The 25,111-nt window shown below is 36.8% G+C and overlaps 1 protein-coding gene across 1 annotated transcript; it reads right to left on the reverse strand.

Annotated features, from left to right (window-relative positions):
• Positions 1-345: 345 nt before the first annotated feature.
• Positions 346-22,668, reverse strand: LOC121244568. Its single transcript, XM_041142696.1, has 11 exons — positions 22,190-22,668; positions 21,249-21,583; positions 20,789-20,866; positions 18,068-18,170; positions 9,426-9,514; positions 8,284-8,395; positions 6,891-6,944; positions 6,738-6,786; positions 2,379-2,479; positions 894-1,006; positions 346-784 (listed from the first exon to the last, which is right to left on the reverse strand). The coding sequence occupies exons 1-11, from the start codon at positions 22,604-22,606 to the stop codon at positions 436-438; spliced, it is 1,800 nt and encodes a 599-aa protein (XP_040998630.1). The 5' UTR covers positions 22,607-22,668; the 3' UTR covers positions 346-435.
• Between the last annotated feature and the right edge of the window lie 2,443 nt (positions 22,669-25,111).

Genomic DNA, 25,111 nt, shown 5'->3' on the forward strand with positions numbered 1-25,111 from the left:
TGCTTACAAAAAAGCAAAAAAACAAACAAACAAGGCATCACGAAACAAATCCAAATCTTCGAATGAGAGAGAGAGAGAGAGAGAGAGAGAGAGAGAGAGACAGCTATGTTTATTTAAAATCATAGGAAAATGTAGACATCAAAAGAAGAAAGCAGAACCAAAAGAAAACCATTTAGAAAAAAAATGAAAATAAAAAGGGACTAAAGGAAACAAGAGTAACACGAATGTGCATGCGCGCGCGCATTCACAGAGGGAGAGGTATTATTAGAACCTCCTCTTTCCTATATATTGATTAAACAAAAGTAAATGCTGAGAAAAAAAAAAAAGATTAATTGACAACAAATGGAACATAAATACGATTATATGAATTAAAGAGGACTGAAATAGTGAAATGACAACCAAATAGTACGAACTGTAAATATACAAGCCCAAGGTCTAAAGGAAGTTTCTTTCGAAGGTTCCTGAAGAAAACCTGGAAGAAAAACCCTGAGCCATGTTGTCTGGATCGAAGTTTATACTTTTCCTCCCAGCTGACAAGTCCTTGTCACGATCCCAAGGCTTCCAAGGATGTTGCCCCACCCACTCTTCTTTCTCTAGCTGCTGCTGCTGCTTGGATTTTTTCTTTGAACGACCGATGGCAGACTCTTCTTGGTGCTTCTGCACCAATGATTTTGACCGTTTTTCTTTATTATATTTATCCACCAAATCCGCAACTGAACTTTTCTGTTTCTTTTGCTCTTCATTTGAAGCAAGAGCAGCAGCCTCGTTATATGCTTCCAGATAACTGCGACAGGAAGCATGCATTTAAAATCCCCTAAACTAAATGTGTGTGAGAGAGAGAGAGAGAGAGTTGACCGCCCAAGGCATTCTGAAAACTAAAAATTGAAACATACTTCATCTTTGCTTTCTGGGCTCTATCCGAGGGGGTATCCGTCCAAGCACTAGTGTCCCCACGTCCTTCTTTCGTATTCCTGCTGAATGTTGTGGACTGCATAGTCATACCAGGCTGACAAGAAAAGAACAAGAGTGAACTATTACTTAGTAAGCAATTAAAATAGGTAGCATTTGGAGTTATCAGTAACCCTGGAAAGTGAAACCCTACAGAGCGATATGAACGGTAAAATAGGATTGGTGCACAAGAATCAAAACCAAATATACTTATCCTAAAATAAAACTAATAAGAAAATTACAATCGCAGACTTTTTCAAGAAACGAGAAAACAAGAAAGATATCTATAGCAATGTGAGAGGGAGAGAGAGAGAGAAGGGGGGAGAGGTTGCAGAGAAAACAGCAGTGCTTCAAGAAATTGATGTGGTTGTTACTATAATTGAAGTTCCTTTTACTTGAGCGGCTGAACCGCAACGAATTAGTCATTAATAGCCATGGATGATTATAAAAAATGCATCATTAGAAACTGCTCAAGGGTTATCTTTGTTAATATATAACTAAGTACAAGGTGTATGAAATCATACACATTAAATTATCATATAGAAGGAACACTCCAATAGTTGCGCTTTATTTTAGCCTATGCAGTTTCCCCCTTTTTGATAACATTGGGGCATATATTTGCAATGAGGCATAGGGTCTTTAGTACCGTGAATCGTATCTACAAGATTTCTAACTTCTCCATGCGTTCCCAAGCTCCAAAGTCTGTAAGGTGCATGTGGTCATCTGAGCAGAACAGCATCTAAATAGATATTGACTATTGAGTCCGCCATAAGATAAACTTTCCTCGGATTCAAAGGATATTCATCACATATGACAGCATGCTGGTCACTCCCAAATACAAGTTGGTGCTTTGAAAATTAGTCACATTGAGGAAACAATGTTCGTAAAGTGTGCCAAATGCAAGCAAGTTGCTTACCAAAAGTGAAGTGCATGCAAGAGATTGGTGCTTTTTGTACGAGCTTACCAGTATGGAATAATTAGCACTTATCAAACTAATACATCAAAATTTGCTAATAACAATCCAGAGGTACAATCCTCTTTCTCACTTGTTAATTAGTTTGGGTACTGAGAAGGTATTAATATCTGACTACTATTCATTATTTTATTACTTTTCACCTACTTTTCACTATATTTACTACTATTATTTTATTATTAGTAGTACTATTCACAGAATACCTGAGAATACCTCACTATCCAAACGCAATCTTAAAGTAGTACTTTAAAGTAGTTTTGAATCTGAAACAAAAGAATCAAGTTTGTACAGAAGAAAGTATCACTCCTAATGTCTTGTAGGTAAAAATCAAAATCTTATAATTTGTCTCTGAGAAGGGTGACATGCACAGGAATTCCAAGTTCCAGTAACTCAAGACTAAAGCTAAAGCTATTAAATTAACAATAATAACCAAACGATAATTGAAAGAGGGTCTTACTTTTCTTTCAGGAGGTAGTGTTGTCATCCACTCATCTCGTTTAGGTTCCACTTTTACATCCAAGTCTGCCAAGAGCTCATCATCACCCTCAATTGATATACCTACAACACAATAGCAATCCTGCAGTCAGATCAACAGATAATTCTCAAGTCATAACCTATTATATATACCCACTAAAGAAGGAAAAAATAAAAAATAATTGTAAGTACTCAAGCGTATAAAATCTTTGCTACACAAGGAACTGAAGCAAACTTTACTGATATTTCATTATAAAGTTGTACAAATAATATATAGCACAATGCTAACTCAACTGAAGTATTAGTTTTCTATTAGATTAGAGGAATTGGGACATGACTATTTAAGACTGGTCAACTTGGTTAAAATTAAGCATCTTTAACCAAGCCTCGCTGCAGAAATGGCTATGGTGTATGGTGAAAAGCCATATCAGTTGTAGAGACATCTTATTGGGGAATATGGGGGAAATTAGAAAGATGCATCAAGTGCTTTTGACTTGCAAGGTCTTAGCAGTCAGGTTTCTCTGTTCCCAAGGAGAATGTACTTGTGCATTCTCATCTTACCTACACATTTCTTCTATCGTAATAAAAGGGTGAGTCTCAAACTTACATGATCCTAAGCAAGGACATGACCAAGTTAGGTACATGATTAGAAGATCACACTAGTTTTCATTAGGCAAGTATTTGTTTTGATCAATAAATTTTTTTTTTTTTATTGAGCATAAGGCTTGAGTATACGGGACATATACAAGAGCATCACCTATATATGCGCGTTCAGCAATACAAGGAACTCATGAAAAGACATTCCATTAAAATCAATTACAATCAACCAATGGAGCCATCACCCACCTCAAAACGGATATTTCTTGAATATGTGTCCCATCCTCTTCTTATGTGTTTCCATAAACTAACCCCATATGTCCCCTTTACCTCATTCGAACACCATCCCCCATGGTTCACCATATTTTGATTCTATGACGACTCTCCATAATGCTCCTTGTTCATTGTGGTATCTCCATAGCGATTTGCCAAGCAAGGCTTTGTTAAAAAGATAACAAGTGCTGGATTCCCAATCCTCCTTCTAGGATAGGGGAGCACACTGTGGCCCATTTTACCAAGTGGAATTTAAATTCCTTATTCATCCCCCCACCCCACCCCCCCCCCCCCCCCCCCCCCCCAGCCCAAAAAAAAAGAAATCTTGTTGAAGTTTCTCCATGCGTAGAGCCACCTTGGTGGGAAGTGGAAATAGTGATAGGAAATAGGTTGGCAAGTTGGATAGGGTACTTTTGATTCTAGTGAACCTACCACCTCTGGATAGATACATCCTCTTCCAACTAGCCAATTTCCGCTCCAATTTTTCTCGTACTTCATCCCAAATAGATTTTTATTTGAATGGGCCACCAAAAGGAAGACCCAAATAATTTCATCGGCAGTTGGGATATCTTGCATTCCAAATTCTTCACATTCGGAACGTTCCCCACTGGGACTACTTCTGATTTAGCCAAGTTCACCTTGAACCCCGAAATAGCTTCAGAGCATAAAAGGAGTGCCCTCAAAGCTCAAGTTTGATCATGACTAGCACCACAAAAGATTAGGGTATCATCAACAAATAATTGGTGAGATATGAGAAGTGAGCTTGTATTTGCCTCCCCCAATGAGAATCCAAATAAGAACCCACACTCCACAACCCCTGAAATCATCTTGCTAAAGGCTTCCATAACAAAAACAAAAAGTAGCGGAGATAGAAAGTCACCTTATCTCAAGCCTCATGTGCTTTTAAAGAAGCCCTATGATGTGCCATTCACCAATACATGAAAACAAAGAGTAGAGATGCACAATTTGATCCAAGAACACCATTTCGAACCAAAGCCGCATCTTTCGAGCATATAAAGCAAAAATCTCCAATTGAATCAGTCATAGGCCTTCTGCATATCAAGCTTACACGAGCCCCGGCACTCTCGACTTGAGTATATTGTCCAGGCATTTGTTGGCAATAAGCACCAAATCAAGAATTTGCCTACCTCGGACAAATGCAATTTGAGGCTTTGAGATTAGCTTCTCAACCACCATACTCAATCTATTCGCCAAAATTTTCAAAAGGAGCTTGTAGATTCCACTCAACAAGCTAATATGGAAATAATCTTTTATCTCTACAGCACCAGGGTTTTTTTGGAATGAGCAATAAATGTTGCATTGAGACTCTCTTTTCAAACATACAATTTTCATAAAATTCATGAAAGACCCCCCATTATATCTTCTTTGATCACTTCCCAACAAGTTTGGAAAAAAGCAATAGAAAATCCATTTGGACCTAGAGCTTTGTCACCCGCCATGCTTCTTAACACTTTTCTAATTTCTATTTCTTCAAAAGGCCTCTCAAGCTAAATAAAATCAAACTTTTAGCCAAATCACGCTCGTGAAAATGCAATACACCTGCGCAGTAGATTCTACCACGGAAGTCCATGAACGCAGGCAAATCAAATTGATAACCAACGTATGCACTCGCAAGTATTAATACGAATTCTTCATACCTAGCTCGCTGCACCCGCTTAACTAATTCCGGTAACAAAACATGATAGACTACATTCAATATGAAGGAGAAAAAAAGGATTTCACAGTCAAGAGCATCAAAGTGAAGCCCATCTATTCTCGGTCTCCAATAGAATTGTTCTATATTTAAATTAACATATGCTTGAGTAGATGTTAATGTAACGATCCTATATATAGGTAAGGGCATATTGCATTGCCAAGATAGGCACAACAGTAGTGAACCCAATTATGTCATCCTCATGTATGGATTGTTAATCTGGGACCTTGGGCAGGATCGGGATCATAAGAATCGCTAACCCAAACTCACGGGAGTCAACAATGAGTACTGGCCAATAAGAAAAGTGAAAGACAGGTTTACGGCATTATGCTAGTTCATGTTACATGTATATATGTTTTTTCAAGGAAACCTATGTTCAAATATATTTACTGTATGATATGTTACTTATTGAATATTTGACTCATTTTTATTTTAAATGTTTTAAAATGTCCCACAGGATGGTTATATGAGAATGGCAGGACATGACTTGACTTAGGGAAACGTGGCAAAGATGCCTAGACAGTGATGGAGATTTCAGATTTATGTTAAGCACAAGTACTTATCAAAAAAAAAAAAAATGTTAAGCACAAGACTTTGAATTTTTCTTTTTTTTTTTTTATAAGAAGAATTTATTAATCCACATAATTAGCCAAAGCCCAAGTACACAAGCTAATTGCTTTGAAAAGCAACATAAAAGTCATTAAAGCTAGTCCCATTCCATACAATAGCAAAAATCATTAAGGCTTCCATTGACTGTCTTTAATTTTAATGAAGTATATTTTATTTTAAAACTATGGAATCTTTTATATCTGGTGCATAAGAAAATTTTTAAAGGCTAGTAACATTTGGTCCCTCGAGTTTTTCTTAAACTAACGTCAATCCTCACCCTTGAGGGACGAAGTGTTATAGAGAGAGACTAGAGAGACAAAATCTTGATATATATATATATACTTCCAAGATACCACTATAACGCGGGCAAGTTGCAAGAATTGATCCTTTCAGCTTGTTCTGCAGCTCTATGGTCCATCCATACTATGACATTTTTTTCTTGAATCACCACTCCAAGAAACTCTGATGGAAGAGCCATAGGCATCCAACACAGCAGAAAGATGTAAAAATAAACTTATGACAAATTTTTCTTTTTCAAAATAATACGCCAAAACAAGCTACCTGAAATTACACACTGAGAGAACAAGTAGCTGCAAATCCCAGACCCTTCATTTCCTCCACCACAACATCAGCAAGGGAGCATGCTGATTTCACAGCCGCACAAATGGCATGCCAGAAATCATTAGGATAGGAAAAAAAAAAAATAGTCTACTTCCTTTCTCTTTTTTCTTTTCTTCTCTCTAGTTAACAAGTTGTAGCTGTAGTTGGAGGGTCTTAAATCCATGACCTTACTCTCTAAACTAATATTTCCTCTATGAGAGAGAATTCTCACCTAATATTTCCTCTATGAGAAAATCTTCACTAATAAGCACTAAAGGTGCAATCAAAGTATACAAGATGTAAAAAAAGAAAAAAAAGAGAGAGAGAGACCTATCTAGGAGAAAGATTCAAGAAAATCATGAAACTGCAATTTGATCTTAAGCTAAAACATCAACCTAAAACATTCTTTTCTTTTTTAAGTTAGATACATACCAGTGGAATTTGCACCCACAAGTATACCGTCCACACACAAAAACACAGACAGACGCAGAGAGATCAAACATAGAAAACCAAAAAAGAAACCTTAGTAACAGTCAGCAAGTGATTAACCTTGCAATCTTCTCCATTGTGCAGCCTCACGCATCACCTTCAACTCAGCCTAAAGGAGCAAAAAGAATTAATATATGCGCATACACCAAGAATTACTTAAGATATTACTTCTGTAGGAAATACCTAAACCACTACCACAGCGAATATGCGTACCTTAAATGCTTCTTGTTCTTCCTTTAGTTTAATTTTCTCATTCATAGCTTTCCTCTACAACAAGGAGATTGGGTTAGAAAGAAACACATGTCAAAACTGTAAATGTTTTTTTGTGAAGATGCCACAGTACAACTAATATTACCAAAGGAACACCACGTGAAAATATCAATTCGAAGCAATTATAAGGTTTTTATACTTGCACTTAAAAACCTGCCCAGAAACAAGAAATTGGAAAAACTTTGAAGGAATTGAACAGCAATTGATGTGATTCTTAGGCTCCAAGCCTGCAAGCATGTTGTTGCTTATGCATGGCATGCATTTGAAGACATTATTGTTGATTTTAAGATTTCTTGTAAGTTTCAAATAATTGACTAAACTACTATATTGTTACAGTCTACCTCTCAAAAGGCAAAATTAAGATCCGTCTCGGAAATTGAGTAGCTAAGCATTTAACTTTGGATTTCCATTTAATATGTGCTGCATAAACTGATTAAAGAAATGCTTAGCAGCAACTAGATGCTACTAAAAATCTTGATTCCAATATACAGTTTTAAGATCAATGAAAATTATGGCCATCTTCCATTTTCTTAGGTTTCAGTTAGCAGGAAAAGAAATGTTTGTTAACATTGAACTGGACATTAAGAAAGTCTTTGTTTGTCCTATACAGGCAGTAATATGCTTTCAGAGTAAAACCATGTCTCCTTCTTTGTAGTTAATAACTACACATTTAAAAAATGTAGTAAGAGTTTCCGTCACATCCATCAGTAATACTAGTGTATCTGGCCCACCAAAATATCTCAAGAAAATCAAACTAAAAGAAGGAACGACTGTAAAAGAACATCTTACATAGTATCGCAACAAGCTACAACTAAACAACAATCATGCATAATAACCGCTACTTGGATGCAGACTTTAATATTTTTCATAATACTATTATTGAACTAAAAGAAGGAATGACTGCAGGACACAAAAGTGAATTGTTGATGCCTTTTATACAAATTGATAAAGACAAAGAATCCAAAAACTCTATCAAGGAAGAATGAGAAAGTACACCACCATATGTCCACTGCAAGAAAGCACTCAATAACAGGCATTTGAACCTATCATGGGAAAGTTCAAGACCATCCAATGTTCTTTCATGCCATTCATACACATGAGATTACGGCACTACACTCCAGATAATGGAACAAATCCAACACCGTCATCAACATAACTGATTTAAGACAGATTGATTATAATATAAGTGACCACAAATCATGTGCAATAGGACAATTGAACTTCAAGCATATGTTTATGACCAACCCAACTGAAGCAGAGTGCTAGAAGAAAGTAACCACACAAAATAGATCTTTTATACATTCACATACCAACCATATATACATAAGAAACTCACCTTATCGGGATCTTGCAATTCTTTAAAAGCTTTATTCAACTTAATAAATGCTTGGTGGGCCTGGGGATGAGGGCATTTATCTGGGTGCACTAGAAGAGATAACTTCCAGTACCTGGATCACAACAGTCAGTCATTAGACAAAAGAAAATACCACACACAAGCTGCAGGTTCAGAACCATATAAATATCACTGAAATATAAACAAGAAGCATTGGCCATATGGTGATGAAAAAGCTTTATTTTCTTTTTTTCACTTGCAGCTATTTCACTTTCCAGCATGATAATGTGTAAATCCTTCACCCTGATTTTCAAATTTGTATTGATGAAGTAAATAGGCATGATTCCACAAAGAAAACATCATTCATGTTATGATGGTGATGACTGTACAACCCAAAACAATGTTTTAATCAGAAAAGGCCACTGAATTAACTTATTGAAATATTAAAAATACTCAGTACATCTAAGACATGTTTTTAGGTCCACTAAATCAGTAGATTGCTAGAGAGACTACAAATCACTTTATTCTAGAATCTCAAAATCAGTATATGGCAAAAGATCCAATAAGCCAATTTTTTCTTCACTGTCGATTACATGCTAAGGTCTTTGTTCTTTAGCCTTGTGCTATTTGCTAGTTACCCCCAAGACATCTCCTACCGAAAGAGATTTATTTTTTAGCACTAAGGGTGCTATGAATATATGGTAGAAAACATCTTGTTTACAAGTTAAGAAACACCTTCAAGCCTTCCGAAGCTATCTAAGAGTTCATTTCTTGTGACCATTTTATTTGGGATAACAGATTTCAAAGTTGTTGGCAAGCCCATCTCCTTTATTACTCCAGACTGGCTGGCTGTTTTTATTGGTTTCAGACCAAATCTCTCAGTACCCTCTCAACTCTCCCTCCCTCAGTGTAGTTAAGAAGGACAAAAGATGCTTACTGAGGTAAGGCAGGCATGTTCGAGGTACACGGCACAGGAGGTATAACTTAGATTATTCAACAGACAATAATAAGACCACCCAAAAAACAACACTTCAGATGAACTTACAAATTTCCATTCCAAAATTATTTCAAGATTTGAAGATCATAAACAATGGATATAACAAGTCAAGTTCCATTATTTCAGAGATAAAAATCAAGAAATGAACCTTTTTTTAATGTTATCCGTGGACATATTTACGTTGACACCTACAACATCATATGGACAATCAGCCTCAGCTCCCATGATTCTGGTAACCTGATAAGATAAATGAAACTAGTAGATGAGTTATTGCATTCAATTGCAATCACTACCATACCATCCAAGATGCAATATATATGATCAATACACAAGATATATCTCCACAGACAAGAAAGAAAGGCAAACAAATAACCAAACAAACAAACAAAATATATCTGAAGCTTATATCATCATAATTCATAAAAAATAAATATATAATGCTTCAAATAGGATATATCATTTTATACAACTTTGTTTGGAGAAGAGGCATTTTTGTCTACCACAAATTAAACATAGGTCTAAGGCTTTTGTGTTAAATTTGAAAGCAAAAGAAGTAAAATGGCAAAGAAATAAGAATTTGGAGGACAGGGGGAAAAGACTGTAGGATTACTGAACAAAATAACCACCTTAACATAAAGTAATATTTTTTACTGACGAGGAACCCTAGAGATCATGCAAATGCAACATAATTTAACCCCAAATCAGTTTGATGTGAGCCCGCATCACATGGATCAGGTAAATCATTGGCTTTTCCACGATGGCAAAAGGTCCCAAAAATTATTTGTAATCAAGAATTTGAACTTTAGATTTGGGCAAAGCATACCCCTAAACCAAGGTCCTTACCACATGAGCTAACCCCAAAAAGCTCCAAAATTATTTTGCACAACAATTGAATTTAGAGAACTACTATTCTAAGACCTCTACACCACACACTGCTTACGTGATATAATTTGATTTAGAAGATAAATTTAAAAAAAAAAATTAAGTAAACGGTTAAATTATATTAGTACGAATAAACATAGCCTAAGTACACAAGGGGTATACAAAAGATAACACCTATCTAGGAGGAAGAAATAGAAATAAGAAAATCGTGAAAATCAAGGCCATTGAAATCTACAGCTTTCGCCCAAAGAAAAAGTGTTAAAACAAATAGTAATCTAATCTCCTCCAATGTACGCTCCCTGTCTTTGAACATCCAGTCATTTCGTTCCTTCCAAATACCGGCGAGGTTCGACCAACATGCTAGAAGCTCGACCACTGAGCAGGCATAACCCAAGCTGGCTCTACCCTTCTGAATATATCGACCCATAATGCTCTAGCAATCTTGCAATGTAGTAGAAGATGGTCTATAGTCTCACCACTTTGTTTACATATTCAACACCATTCCACCACTATCACCCCGCATTTCCTTAAGTTATCCATCGTCAAAATCTTTTCCAGAGACGCTGTCCATGCAAAAAATGCCGCCCTAGGAGGGGTCTTGTTTCTCCAAATTCTTCTCCATGGAAAGTGATTATTTTGCAATCGCGTGAGGGCCTTATAGAAAGAACAAACTGAAAAGATACATTTTCTAGCTGGTATCCACCACAAAGTATCAACTCCTCGAGTGCTCGGTCTCATGAAGTATAAGAGCTAGAAGAAATCTTCAAAGTTGTTGACTTCCCAATCTTGGGCCGCCCTAATGAAGCTCGCATTCCACTGGAGTAAATCACCATCCCTCTTCATGAGGTCTGCCACTAAAGCTTCTTTCTCACGTGCAAGTATGAACACTGTAGGGAATGAGTCCCTAAGAGCTCCATCTCCACACCATCTGTCCTGCCAAAATTTAGTTCTTAAGCCATCTCCCATCACAATTCTAGTATGACAGCCAAATACTTCCCACCCTCATCTAATGTGCTTCCATATACCCACACCATAAACCCCATTTACCTCCTTAGGGCACCATCCGTCCCACAAACCTCCATATTTATAATCAATCACCGACTTCTATAAAGCTTCATGTTCTGTATTATAGCGTATGAACCAATTGCCGCCACATTCGCGGGAATTGGGAACAAAGATAAAAAATAAGTAGGTAGATTGGAAAGACTGCTTTTAATTAGAGTAATCCTACCACCTTTCGACAAATACAATCTCTTCCAACTTGCCAAACTTCGTTCAATCTTCTCAACTACTGCATTCCAAATAGCTTGTCCTGCAAACAGCCCCCAGAGAAAGCCCAAAGTAATTCATAGGGAAAGAAGAGATCTTACAACCAAGGGTGTTAGCCGATAGCCAAATATTACGATCATTGCCAACTGGAACCTACTCTGACTTGGATAGATTCACTTTCAACCCAGAAATAGCCGCAAAGCAAAGTAGAAATGCCTTTAGTGCCTGAATCTGGTTTAGATCTGCCTCGCAAAAAAATAAGGGTATCATTTGTAAACAAAAAATGGGAAATGTGAATAGTAACTTAATGTATGTCACCAACCGAAAAACCCACCAAAAACCCATTATTAACCATCACTGAAATCATTCTGCTACATGCCTCTATGAGTATGACAAAGAGAAGTGGGGACAAGGGATCCCCTTGCCTTAGACCTCGAGAGCTATTAAAAAAACCAATTGGGCATCCATTCACCAAAACTAAGAACCGTGCCGTCGATATGCACCACTTAATCCATGTGCACCACCTCTCTCCAAAGCCACACCTCCCAAGCAAATACAACAAAAAATCTCAGTTAACATGATCACAAGCCTTCTCCATATCCAACTTGCACAAGAGACCTAGATTGCCCGATTTTAATCTACTATCTAGGCATTCATTGGCGATGAGAACTGAGTCCAGAATCTGTCTTACCCGTACGAATGTGTTTTGGAGTTTTGTAATGATCCACCCTAAAACTTCTCCCAATCAATTTGCAAGCACCTTGGAAATGATCTTATACACCCCATTCACAAGGCTAATGGGCCGGTAATCCTTAGCCTCCGATGCCCCAACCTTCTTGGGAATAAGTGTAATAAAAGTGGTGTTGAGACTTTTCTCAAATTTCCCCACCGAGAAGAATTCATGAAATACCTTCATTAATTCCTCCTTCACCACTTCCCAACAAGATTAGAAGAAACCCATAGAAAATCCATCTGGCCCGAGTGCTTTGTCTTTTACCATCTTTCTTACCACTTCATGAACCTCAGCCTCCTCAAATGACCTCTCCAACCAAATGACATTCTGCTGCTCAATGGACTCAAATGTTAGCCCATCAATCTTCGACCTCCACCCCTCTGGTTCGGTAAGCAGCTGCTCAAAATAACCAGCAACATGTTCTTGGATCACAGGGATCTCCGTACAAATAGCTTCATCAATATTCATCATCTCAATAGAATTAGTTCTCCTATGAGAATTTGTCACTCTATGAAAAATCACACGCTTTCAACCACAAAGCCCGAGATTTCTACTGCCAAGAAATCTCTTTCAATAGGGTAACCCTCTCTAGTTTTGAGACTAGTTCTATCCTCCGAGCAAGTTCCTGCAATGAAAGGGCTCATCCCTCTATGCCCTCTCTACCTCATAAAGCTCCTCCAGTAGTGACTTCTTATGGTTGCCTATATCACAAGAAGACTGTGCATTCCAAAGTTTTAAATCTTTTTTCAAAGTTTTCAATTTACCTACAAGAATGAAACTAGAGGTACCTTGGATCTGGTATGAGAACCACCATTGCCTAACCCATTCCACAAAGCGTACAGTTTTTAACCTCATATTATCGAATTTAAAGTATATCCTTCCTCCTTGAATTCCCCCACAATCCAACAAAATAGGGAAACGATCAGAACATAGGCGAGGCAGTCTTTTTTTACATACCTCCGAGTAATGAATTTCCCACTCCGGGGAGACTAAAAATCTAACCAATCTAGACCACGTCTGGTTGTTGGACCATGTGAATGCACCACCCATAAGAACAAAGTCCACCAACCCCAACTCAAAAATACAATCCGAGAAACTCAACATTGCTGGCCGAAACTTGCTATCTCCCGATCTTTCACTTGGGAATCTAACAACATTAAAGTCCTTGCCTATACACCACGAAAGGTCCCACCAGTTGTGTAACCCGGCCAACTCTTCCCATAGAAAGTTTCTTCTGCTATCCAAGGTCGGCCCATAAATTCCAGCAAAAGCCCATCTAAAACTACCGTCCACATTTAATGAACAAGCCACTATGTATTCCCCAATATACTCCTTCCATTTTTTCCATCATCCTTCTATCCCACATAACTAGTACTCCACCTGATGCTCCAATCGAAGCAAGAAAAACTCAAACAACATATGGACAGCTCCACAAGCTTCTAATGATGCTTCTTGAAATATTTTCCATCTTAGTTTCCTGCAAGCACACAATATCCCTTCCACTCTCGGAGAAAATTTTTTATCCCAGGCTTTATTTACCTCATTAAGCCCTCGAACTTTCCATGATATAACCTTAGGCTTCATGGAGACAATGTCGACCCCCTCCCTTTCGATCTTTCTCGACTTGAATTGCCCTCATAATTGATAGACCAAGTTAATCTATTGAGCTTGCTTTGTTTTTTTAATTGGATTTCTTGATCTGAATATTTCCTACTTCAATGTCAGTTAACAAAGCCATAAATTGTTCTTCAAAACCTTCACACTCAATCCCCACACAATGCTAGACTTCCTGCACCTTATCCATAACCTAGTCTAAAACAGTGTGCTGACATGGTGGTAGAGACTTCAGCTATATAAGCTCCCCATTCATCTCAGCCCCTTCCTTTGATGCCCACTTCGATGTCACCAGCAACCCCGTCTCCTCCTCAGCAAGAGAAAACCTGCCCACTTTGTTGACGTCCCCGACGCCTCCAACCCTCGCTAGTTTTAGTTCTCCTTCTATGCACCCATCAGCCCTTTATGTCCACTATATGCAAGAGAACAGCCAGCCAACTGTAAGGGAGGTGGGTCACTCGTGTCTAGGACCGTCTGCTCCACCACACACATGCCCGCCGGAGGAGATTCCACAAAAATTTCCACCCCCTTCATCTCTACTCGCCATCAGTCCCTTTTGTCCACTCCATGCCTAGAAACTGTCTACCGACGGTGAGGGAGTTTGAAAACCCGTGATTGATGCCGAGGTAGCCATCTCCGGCAGCTCCACCACTATCGTATCCTCCCTCTCCACCGCCACCGGTGGTTCCTCTGCCTGCAACAAGACCATCGGCACCATCTCCGACGCCGTTGGTTGGTACCCACCTGTCGATGGGCCTGCATAGCTTGTGTCTTGTCTCTTCCATACAAGGCCTGCCTGTCTCTGATTGTTTAATTGGCCCACAAGCTAAGGCCCAAATTCTGGACCCATGCCGTGCTTTGCCTTCCCTCTTAATTGGTCCCCAGCTAGGCGCCCATTGGAGTGGCCCACGCCACTTTGAGCCTTGCCAACTAGCCCTTCTATATCCAGGCCACACATTCCATTTCCTTTTGTATCGAGGCCACCCTTCTGGCCCAAGCCCAAGCCCAAGCCCAAGCCCATCACCCTATTCTCCTCAAAGCACCATACAAGGCACTCCATTTTCTCTTGCAATGCGTCTAACTGTTTTTTCGGGTCCATAAGAGTACGATACACACCTTCCTCTGCCAGGCGGCCCAGGCCGACAGCACACCTGCCACCACCATCGTGTCTTTGTGTGCCTACTATACCAGCAGCACAACCAGCCCTCACTGGACCAACAACTCTACTCAGACTTCCCGACATGTCAGCCCTTCCACCCAGCCTATTTTGTTCTCGGAGCGGCACCGATACCCTTGATTGTTGGGGAACCTCCCTGTACAAACGTGAGGGAAGTTGGTTCATAGCCACCATCATTACGAGCGGCAACATGCAAACCTGTCCCCCCTCTCTTCCAGCCTCCTTCTGTGCCTCCACCAATTTCATCCAACCCTTACCGTCCCTCTCCTTTGGAATGAAGATGAAATTCTGAAATTCAGTCGATCGTCGCCTCCATACTCCACTAGTGACATGTAATAGCCATGGGAATTAGAACATCTTTGTGCAATGAAACCTTTATCTCCCTCCTGATGAGCAGTATAGAACTCTCTACTTTCACCCTTCAAGCAGTCCTCCAATGCTTTGGTAAACCAGAGTACCGTGGCTATCCCAAGCTCATTCCTTTCACAACTCTCCAACTCCTTGCAATAATGTGCAAATATCTTTCATCCCTTGTTACCTCAAAAACTTTTGATTCTATTACTACTAGTTTCGAAAAACCCATATTCCCCTCCAAGACAATAGAAAATCTCATCGTCAAACACCCTCAGCCACCATCGTATCCTTCAGTGTACAGAGAGAAAAACTGAAGGCTACGGAGAGAAAAACTAAGTGTACGCCGTCCCTTCAAGAGAGGAGAAATCTATGTTCTATGATCCTCAAATAATATTAAGTAAAAAAACTTTAAATTTTAAAATTTGAATCTTACAAATCAAATCAAGTGATGTGGATGGTGTGCTCTACACACCAGCTTGAGAATAGAGTAATTCTTGATTTTATTGTCACATACAGATTTTATACTGGCCTAGATAATTCATGGGAGGCCTAGTCTTTTGCAATAAAAGATAAGTATGATTATGGGCCAGCAAGATGTGGGTCTCATACACTTTCTTCTTCGATGGCCATTGTCGTTGTTCATCATCGTTGCTAGACCATTGTTAGCTTGATAAGGAGTTGAGTTTTATATTAACAATGGGTTTTTCGAAAAAAATCTTCAAGATTATGGTGGTAGGAGCAAGTTTGATACACTTGGTAGAGAAGCAAAAAGGTGACGAATTTTGGGAGTTTCAACTATGAAGTGGTTGGTGAACACCCTAGGGGAGATTATTTCTGCGCAGGAAAGGAAGCAATTTTATGCAACATACCAACCTAGTAGCAATGTTTTCACATCCAGAAGTGTTCAATTTCTTAAGGTAGATATCTGGAATTAGTAGAACACGTTGGTGTTTGGAGAAGGGGATTCATCATTATTCCTAAGAAGTGAAGGGGAGATGATGGAAGAGACTAGTGTTGGAGCTCAGGGAGGCAAGCTTCAACATTGTCAATGGAGAAAGTGGGACAAAACAAATCGAAACTCACAAACAGTTAGAGTTGGGCTATGAGAAAAAAAAAAAACACGAAGTCATACGTGGAGGCACTCGTCTTTGAGTCCAACTTCCACCACCAGAGACATACATAACAGAGGGAAGGAGGCATCAGTGAGAGCTGGCTCAGAGTAGAGGGGGCAGTATCAGAAACTTAGTAGAGAAGGAGGACCGTTGTTGAGCCAAACCAGAAGAGGTGTGAGTCGTTTGGCTTCCACAGAAGTTACATAAAAAAGGGAGGCTCACTGTTCAAGACCAATTCGGTAGAGAAGTGAAGCAGCTGAACTTGAGGTATGCGGTCACCTGATATTGGAAAACTGGGATCGGTTTTGGTTTTGGGCTCAGGCTCGGGCTCGGGCTCGGGCTCGGGCTTGGGCTTGAAATGAAAGGGAATGGGTCTATAGTTTCAAGAACCAGATATGGCCCGCAAAGCAATGGGTTTGCACAATATGCGTGCTATCAGAGAGTTGCCAAGAATTTGCCATCAAGCCCTCCTTATCACAAGAAAATCTTAATGCCTCTAGAAAACAACCTTCAATCGCTGGTCGGCTGATCATTGTACCAAACACAATGCCAAAATTTGTTCAACTAATGCAAACCAAAGAATTGGTGTTTACCTCCATACCGTACTTAATTAGAGACTAGACTCTAATGCATACATATTCCCTCTACTATGGTTCTACCATAACATTTAGATCTTTGTAAGCTAGATCAATCTTCTTGTGAACAAACCAAAACCCATTCTATGCCTCACTCGAAAGTTTTAGGATGAGATTCCAATAAAAATTTGTAATTATTCTTCTCTCCTCTAAGCCATCAAAATCATAGCATGCATTTGCAACAACTTATATGTCACACAAATTATGCCACCTTAAATCATTTTGGCTTTTCGTTTCATTTTGGGAAGGGTTAGCCTAAGGTTTTATACAACATGGTTTTTTCAAGTGCATTCAAGCTCAAATTTACCTTCTTGCAATCAAAAAACTGAAAAAATTAGGCTGCATTTGGATGTTAAACTGAGTTGAGTTGAGTTGAGATGATAAAATATTGCTAGAATATTATTTTTTAATATTATTATTATTTTGGGATTTAAAAAAGTTGAATTGTTTATTATATTTTGTGTTGGAATTTGAAAAAGTTGTAATGATGAGTTGAGATGAGTTTATCATCCAAACGTACCCTTAATGGAACTTCACAATTCAAGAGCCAAAAGAATATATTTTGGTTAATTTGTGTCAGGTACTTAGAGAACTTAGCTCATACAATTATTTTTTGATTGAAACTTAGCTCATGCAATTATTATACTTTAACATTTTAAATAACAATTATATGAGAATATTACTTCCCTACCTGTTTCAAATAAAACAACGGATTTTAAGAAAAGTGAAAACGGTGCAGAAGTTCAACAGGTTGGTAGTGGACTACCTCAAATAATTAAAGCCTTCAACAGTTAAGTAGCCGGTGCATTATTTATGGCCAAAAGTAGTAAAGGTCCATTCAACCAAATCCTTATGTTTATTACAAAACAAGGGAAACATAATAGTAGTCAACTTAATATTCCTAATAGAGGATCTTATAAAAAAATTACCAATATACTATCACAATTACAAATCCGTCACAAAAATCAGCTGGAAAAATTTGATTAGTAAGCAAAAATAAAAGGATTAAAATACCTCTTCGAATCGCTCTGCTTCATTTGCTGATGCAGCCTCAGCAACCACAGCAGGTGGTGGGGGTCCTATAAAATTCTCATCATCTTCCTCCAACTCAGCTTCTCTACAAGTATTTGTTAGAAACCCTCGTAACATTTCATCTCCATTCCAAAATATTTCAAAATTACATATCACTAACAGCGTTGGTAAAAACCGCGCTCAAAGCACGCTAAGCAAGCACATTTACCAAAGCGCTCATTTTGGCGCCTTTTTTCAGTGAGCTTAAAAGAACAATATAAAATATCAGTTGTAACTATTACTGATTGCATAGAGCAATAATTTAGAGATGTAGTAAGTGAGGAAGATTATGAGTGGGGTACAAATCTTTTTATGACAATGATGATGGTCCCATGCTTAATGATGAGATTGACTATAAACTTTAGGATTGCATTGCATTGCTTATATTAGCATCAATAAGTACAATATTTGTGCTTTTTTGGTCACTTCTTTCAGGTGCATTTCAATTCACTCATGTACTTATTTTGATTATCTAATATTGTGGTTTTCTATATTTTGTAAAAGTACAAGAGATAAAATTCTATGTTTGAATTAAACATAATTATCAAAAAAATATTCATGTAATTTGTTGATTACTTGATAGACATGGTCCAAAATACTCTAACATATTGAGTTAATAATCTAAATGTATAATTATCTTGCTCATCTGAACCTTTTTTATTTTATTTTATGAATATTTTGTTAGAATACATTGGTTTTGAAAATGTCCGCCATATTTGAATCAAACATGCACTTCAGCTTTGCGCTTTGCACTAAGGCTGTGATTGTTTCAGCAAAAAATATTTTCAGGGAAATGCTTTCATCTTTGGGTCTGTTTAGTGTTTGGAAAGGCCAGAAAAGAGAGGTCAGTGGAAAATGACTAGTTGGTCAATAAGAAAATCATGTATGGGGTGAAAAATACAGTGATACCCCATTCTAATAAGTTATAAGAGTAGATGATGTATGAGATCTCACATTACTTGGGAAGGAGAAGTTCCTTTATAATGTTCCAATGCAGCTCCTATTATATCATTGACCAGTCCTTTTGGAGTATAGGCTATGTTGTTTGGACTTTCCATTGGGGCATTACAAATGGTATCAGAACCTATATCAACTAGAAATGTGAAACTTAAGTCGTGCCACCTACGATGGACTGACCCAACGAGGACGTCGAGAATATATGGGGGGAGATTGTGATACCTCATTCAGATAAATGATAAGCGTAGGTAGTATATGGGATCTCACATTGCTTGGAAGAAGAAGTTCTTACTATTTATAATGTTCCAATGGAGTTCCAATTATATCATTGACTAGTCTTTTGAAATATAGGTCATGTGGTTTAAGCTATGTTGGGGCATTACAAATATTAACCACTCTCCAGGGCCATAGGTCATTTTCCACCCCTTACTTCACGTATTCTTCTTCACCCACACAAAAGTTAGACGTCATTCTTCACTTTAATAAAACAAGTGGCCTAATCATAGACTGCCACATCAATTTTAATTTTTCATAAAAAAAAGTAATTAATTTTTTTCATATAAAATATATTTCTTATTTTTTTAGAAGTATTTAATTAAATTACTTATCAAGAAAAAAGTATTTAATTAAATTATTTATGAAAAAAATAATTTGACACGCGGCGGTTGGTGATTGGGTAAGTGTTTTACATTAACAGTGATAGACAAAAAAATTTACAGATGATTCTATTTCTAATAAACTCATAACACAAGTTATTGCACAAGGAATTTTTTATTCAAAAAATTTATTGGTGCAAAAATCTTTAAAAAATTTAGATTTTCTATTTTTTAATATATATCAATATGATGAATCAATATTAGAATATATGAAATCGTATAATTACATTCATTATTTTCAATGCAACCAAACACCAGAAATTCTTTTCCGCATCATTTTCAAGGTGCCCACCAAGCATCAAAAAGTCATTTTCCTCATTTTATGTTGAAACAAACGAAGCCTAAGGTCTTGGAGGTGTGATGCAAAATAAATTATAACTAAATCAAGTGACAAACTAATGGACTAGCTTCGAAAGTGGAGTTTCGGATTTGAAGCAGTATTGGTTAAAGTAGAAGACCTTTTGACAAATATTGAAATAAATAAACGGGGCAACACTAAAGATTCACGTTAGCAAGGAATAAATAAGGAACTTCTAGGTTGGTTTTAGGAAATATATTCTTTTAAGAGTTGAATACCCTAATTCATGAGTAATAGGACTTTTATAAAAGTTGAGCATCTGTTGTTTTCTTTATTATTAGGAGTTTCTAGAGAGTCGTTTTAGTCCAAGACTAGTACATTTTAGAGTTCTCATAGGATTTGTGTTAGATTTTAATTTGGTTTCAAGAGTTTTAGTTGTTTACCTTTATATAAGGCAAATTGTGAGTCACATTTTTGGTGGTTGATTATTACTTTTAGTTATGAAAATATTCTTTTGAGAGTTTTTCAATATTCTCTATGATGCCAAGATTGGTTCTTTGGGTTTACGGAAGATTTGTGTGATCTCAGTGTTTTAACATCTTATGCATTTGTAGTGTCAGATAAAATCTACATGCTGCATCAAGGTTTCTGTGCTTAATGTACCTGGTGCTTTCACCAACACTGCACTAAGATGTCCCAAATTATAATCTCAACTAAGTCCAAAACCAGCTGTTGAATTTTTCAAGGAAATACCTGAGCTCATCCTGAGCTTCTGTTAACTTGGCTGCAGCTGCAAGTAACTCAGCTGATGGCATCTCAGGGCCAATTATTCTGCAACAAAAAGTCACAAAGAAAAAAAAACTCATTTGATGAATGTTGGCATGTATATCCTCGTAAGTGGTGTCTTAATTGTATTAGAGCAGAGCATTTATTTTACTTATCAAAAAACAATTATTAGAGCAGCATGACCAGGAGGTGAATCTCTTTCCTCCATTCTGTGATTGGGTATACTCCACCAAGATGAGATAGGGAGGGGAAGGCAAACAATTATGGACTGCTTCCAAAAAAGGGGGTGTTTAAAGCAAGGTCATTCCATGCTGCTTTATTTCCCAGCAAAAGTACTCCTTTCCCTAGAGGAATATCTAGTGCAGTAAGGCTCCTCCAGGAACCACATCTAATTAGGTGAAAAATAATCCAAATGTATATTATTTACCTTCTTTTAGTAGCACTAACGCCATCCTCGGTACTCGGTCCTGCCACATTGTTTTCATCCATTACATGGTTGCAGCCCACATCCGCTGCAACCAACTGTACACCATTTTCTGGTATAGAATGATCAGCTTGTTGCTCTTTAGGTTCCATACAAGCACGAATCAGGGGTCCTACAACTTCTAAAGTAGGACGAGCCTTTGAAGGTAGTAAAAACACCCTATGACCATTCTCCTTGAGTCTTAATGAAAGAAACAGCCTCTTTATATGTTTTATCAGAGATCTTTCGGATATACCCTTTATGTCAACAGCTTGCCCATCATCAACCATTTGCAAAAGCTGTACATCAAAAACATGGCTAGGTGTAAACTAAAAATGATACCAGTGTCATGAAAAAAGCAAGGTCTGCAACACACGATTCCTATGGTCAGAAACAGAGGTTGCATGTCACAAAGACCAAAAAAAGAGATTGTAGCACAATTACTTTGGGCATGAGAGCCCGATAAAACATCAATTTCTAAGTTCTAAATGCCTAATAGCCACATGGAAACCTTATCACACGAGGAATAAAAAATAATGCAACTTTCGCAGAAAAAGAAAGGTATGCTATGCAACACACGATTCCAATGGTCAGAAACAGAGTTTGCATGACACAGACCGCCTAACAAACATGTTATAATAGCAAAAAACTTACGAAAACATATCATTATGAAATAGCAAAGACATGAACTCAAAAACAGATAACAGTACAATCCTTTGACATGAGTGCCCAATAAACATCAATTTCTAAGTTCTTAATGGCTAATACCGAGTTACCGACAAGGCATCCTAAGGAAAGGTTCACTGCTGAAAACCTTATAATCTTCTACTGATTTAGCTTCAAATTTACCCACCAAAAAGATTCAATCAAAGAGCAAATTGTCTTTTCTTTTAAACAAAAAATACCAGCATCAAATCATTGCCAACGCTAGGAAATTCCGTCAACATGTCTCGCACCACCACTTCGGGATCGGCCTCAACCCGTTCCGGATCACTCTCATCACTCGAAGACACGGACCCAGACTCGGATCCAGACCCAGACTCCTCATTCTCATAAACCCTACGCTTCTTTCCGTCTTTTCTCAATTTCTTTCTCTTTCGCTCTCTCTCCCTCTCCTTTCTTCTTTTCTCTCTCCGCCTCTCTTTCTCTCTCCTCGATTCTTTCTCATCGCTTCTGTGGCGGTGACGGTGCCGACGGCGCCTCTTCGAGGAGTCATCATCAGAGCTAGAAGGGGATGACGATGATGAACTCTCTGTGTCCTCTATATGCTTCTTCGTCTTCCTCTCCGTCTTCGTCTTGTTCTTCTTCGATTTATCCCCCATTTTAGGACGCTGTCTTCTTTTTGCAGAATCGAAACTGTTTCGTTATATACACATGTATTTAGCTTCAAGTTGGAATCTTTAGGTTGTCGTTGGAAAAGGGATCGGGTCAGTGATTCTAAACCGGTTGGGTCCATTTGAACTCCCAACGGGTCGGGCTGCTTTGTCGCTTGTCAATTTTTCTTTTCTTTCTTTTTTAAATAAAAGATTCGTACAATTAGGACCGTTATCAAGTTGAAACCAGCCAATCCGATTTTTAGATTGCGAAGAAGATTAAGCCCGAGTCTAATCTCGAGATTTTTATTTTATCTTTGATTGAGATTGGCTCGGTGAGTTAAGTTTTCAACTAGGTTTGATTACTAAACACATTTTAAGTCATTTTAATTTATTATTATAATTTTTTTAAATTTTAATATAAAATATAATAAATAATTTAACTTTTTCAAATTTTAAAATAATAATAATATTAAAAGATAATATTCTAATAGTATTTTATCATCTTAACTCAACTTAGTTTAACATCCAAACGCAACTAACTCTAACTCAATCCAAAAACAAGTTTGAGCCAATCTTAGTCAAGTCGTAGTTGCTTATTTTTTAGTTTTTGAATTTAATTTAATAATTAAGAAATTAGATATATAAAAAATTAAAAATATAAATTGTATAATGAAATTTCTACAACTAACAAGTAATTAACCCTTTATTGAATTATAAATTGTAAAAATTTAGTTGATATTTATATAGGCTACTAATATATATAGATCATATGATAGTTTATATCAAACATTTCATATATGATTTCTATATACTAGTATATAAAATTATTAAATATTATTGAATAACTATTGTATAAATTATAAAATAGATATAAAGTATCTTCAATATATAGACATAAGTAATTAAGTTACATACTATATATTTACTTATAAAATGTGTTATGCTTATATTATTAAAGAATATATATATATATATACACACATACATATATATATATTATATATACACATTTATCAATATATGAATGAGCTTGTTATGTTTGGTTGGCAAGCATACATCAACCTATCTCAAACCAATCATTGATTGGTCCCAATAGTTTTTTGACTTCCCATAAGAAAATTAAACTCATATCAATCTATTTCATACATTGAAACATAAATCTCAATCTATTTACATTCAAGCACATCTTAATGGGACCTACAAAACACTATTATTCACATGTCAACTTAGATCATCTAAGATTACATCAAAATCCAAATGCAGTCGACTCATGTTGAGTTTAGTCGAATATGTTTCATTTACTAATCAAGTGAGTATCTATTGTCACAGATTTTTTTCAAGTTTTAACGAATGAGTATCGAATGAACTATTAAACAAACTGGTTCGTTTACAACCCATACGGTTATTTTATAACTCTTTTATCCTAACTAAATAGTATTATTTTATCCAAAAAAATATCATTTATTTCAATAGAATTATAAAAAAATTTCAAATTTAAAACTAGTATTTGTCACTATTGAGAAGCAATTAATTTAATTATTCAACAAAAACAAATAAGGTGCTATTAAATAGTTCTCTAGACATACTATGTTTTAATCGTATCATAAAATGGTAATTATTAAAAAGAAATAATATTTCCAATTTAAATAAAATGAGATAATATGAAAAAAGAAATGGTTTAGCCACAAAAAAGGCCAAAAAATAAATTTACAAACTGAAAAATGAAAATACACATTATCTATATGTCATTTTTAGCCTAGAGCGGGCGTTTATTTTGTATTACAAAATATATTATGGTTTTGGTTCCCTTGTGTTATTTTTGTGTTAAATACTCATTTGATCCGGGGTTTTACATTTTTTGGAAAAAAAAAAAAAAAAATCCGTAGGTTTTAACAATACATAAAAACATTCCTTTGATTTTCGAATTTGGATGAAAAAATGATGCACTTACTCTAAAAGAGGCAAATTACTCTTTGGTTTTCGAGTTGGGGTACTTTTTTGTTAAAGATGTAAAAAGTAGGCACCAAATGAGTATTTGAATTTTTTTTTTTTTATTCAAACTAATAAAATGAATGAAAAATTTGAAAATTGAATTCATTCTTAAATTTTATTCAAGCTTATTATGCATCCAATTTTCCTCTATACTTTAGGAAAGGCTTATCAAATATGAACTCATCGCGTGTGTATCTTATGTTAGATTCCTTTTTACATAAACAAGCAAAAAATTAGATATAGTCGCAATTAATTGCTTAATGATATGAAGAGCATTTGAAATAGAAAAAGGACATACATATAACCATGGGGAGACTTAAGTAATCCTGATAAGAAATTGGCCCAATAAGGAGGCTCGGCCCAACGAATGATAAGGGTGAGGTCGGTGAGCTCTAGACGCCTATACATCTCCATCTTGCAGCTGCCAAATGAGGCGAAATGGATAGTTAACCTAGGAAAGTTGAGATAAGTCCAACATTCCTGGGATAGACATCAACTATAGAAATATGGTGATAAGAG

Source organism: Juglans microcarpa x Juglans regia, chromosome 8S (genome assembly GCF_004785595.1).
Source record: "Juglans microcarpa x Juglans regia isolate MS1-56 chromosome 8S, Jm3101_v1.0, whole genome shotgun sequence".
Lineage (NCBI taxonomy): Eukaryota > Viridiplantae > Streptophyta > Magnoliopsida > Fagales > Juglandaceae > Juglans > Juglans microcarpa x Juglans regia.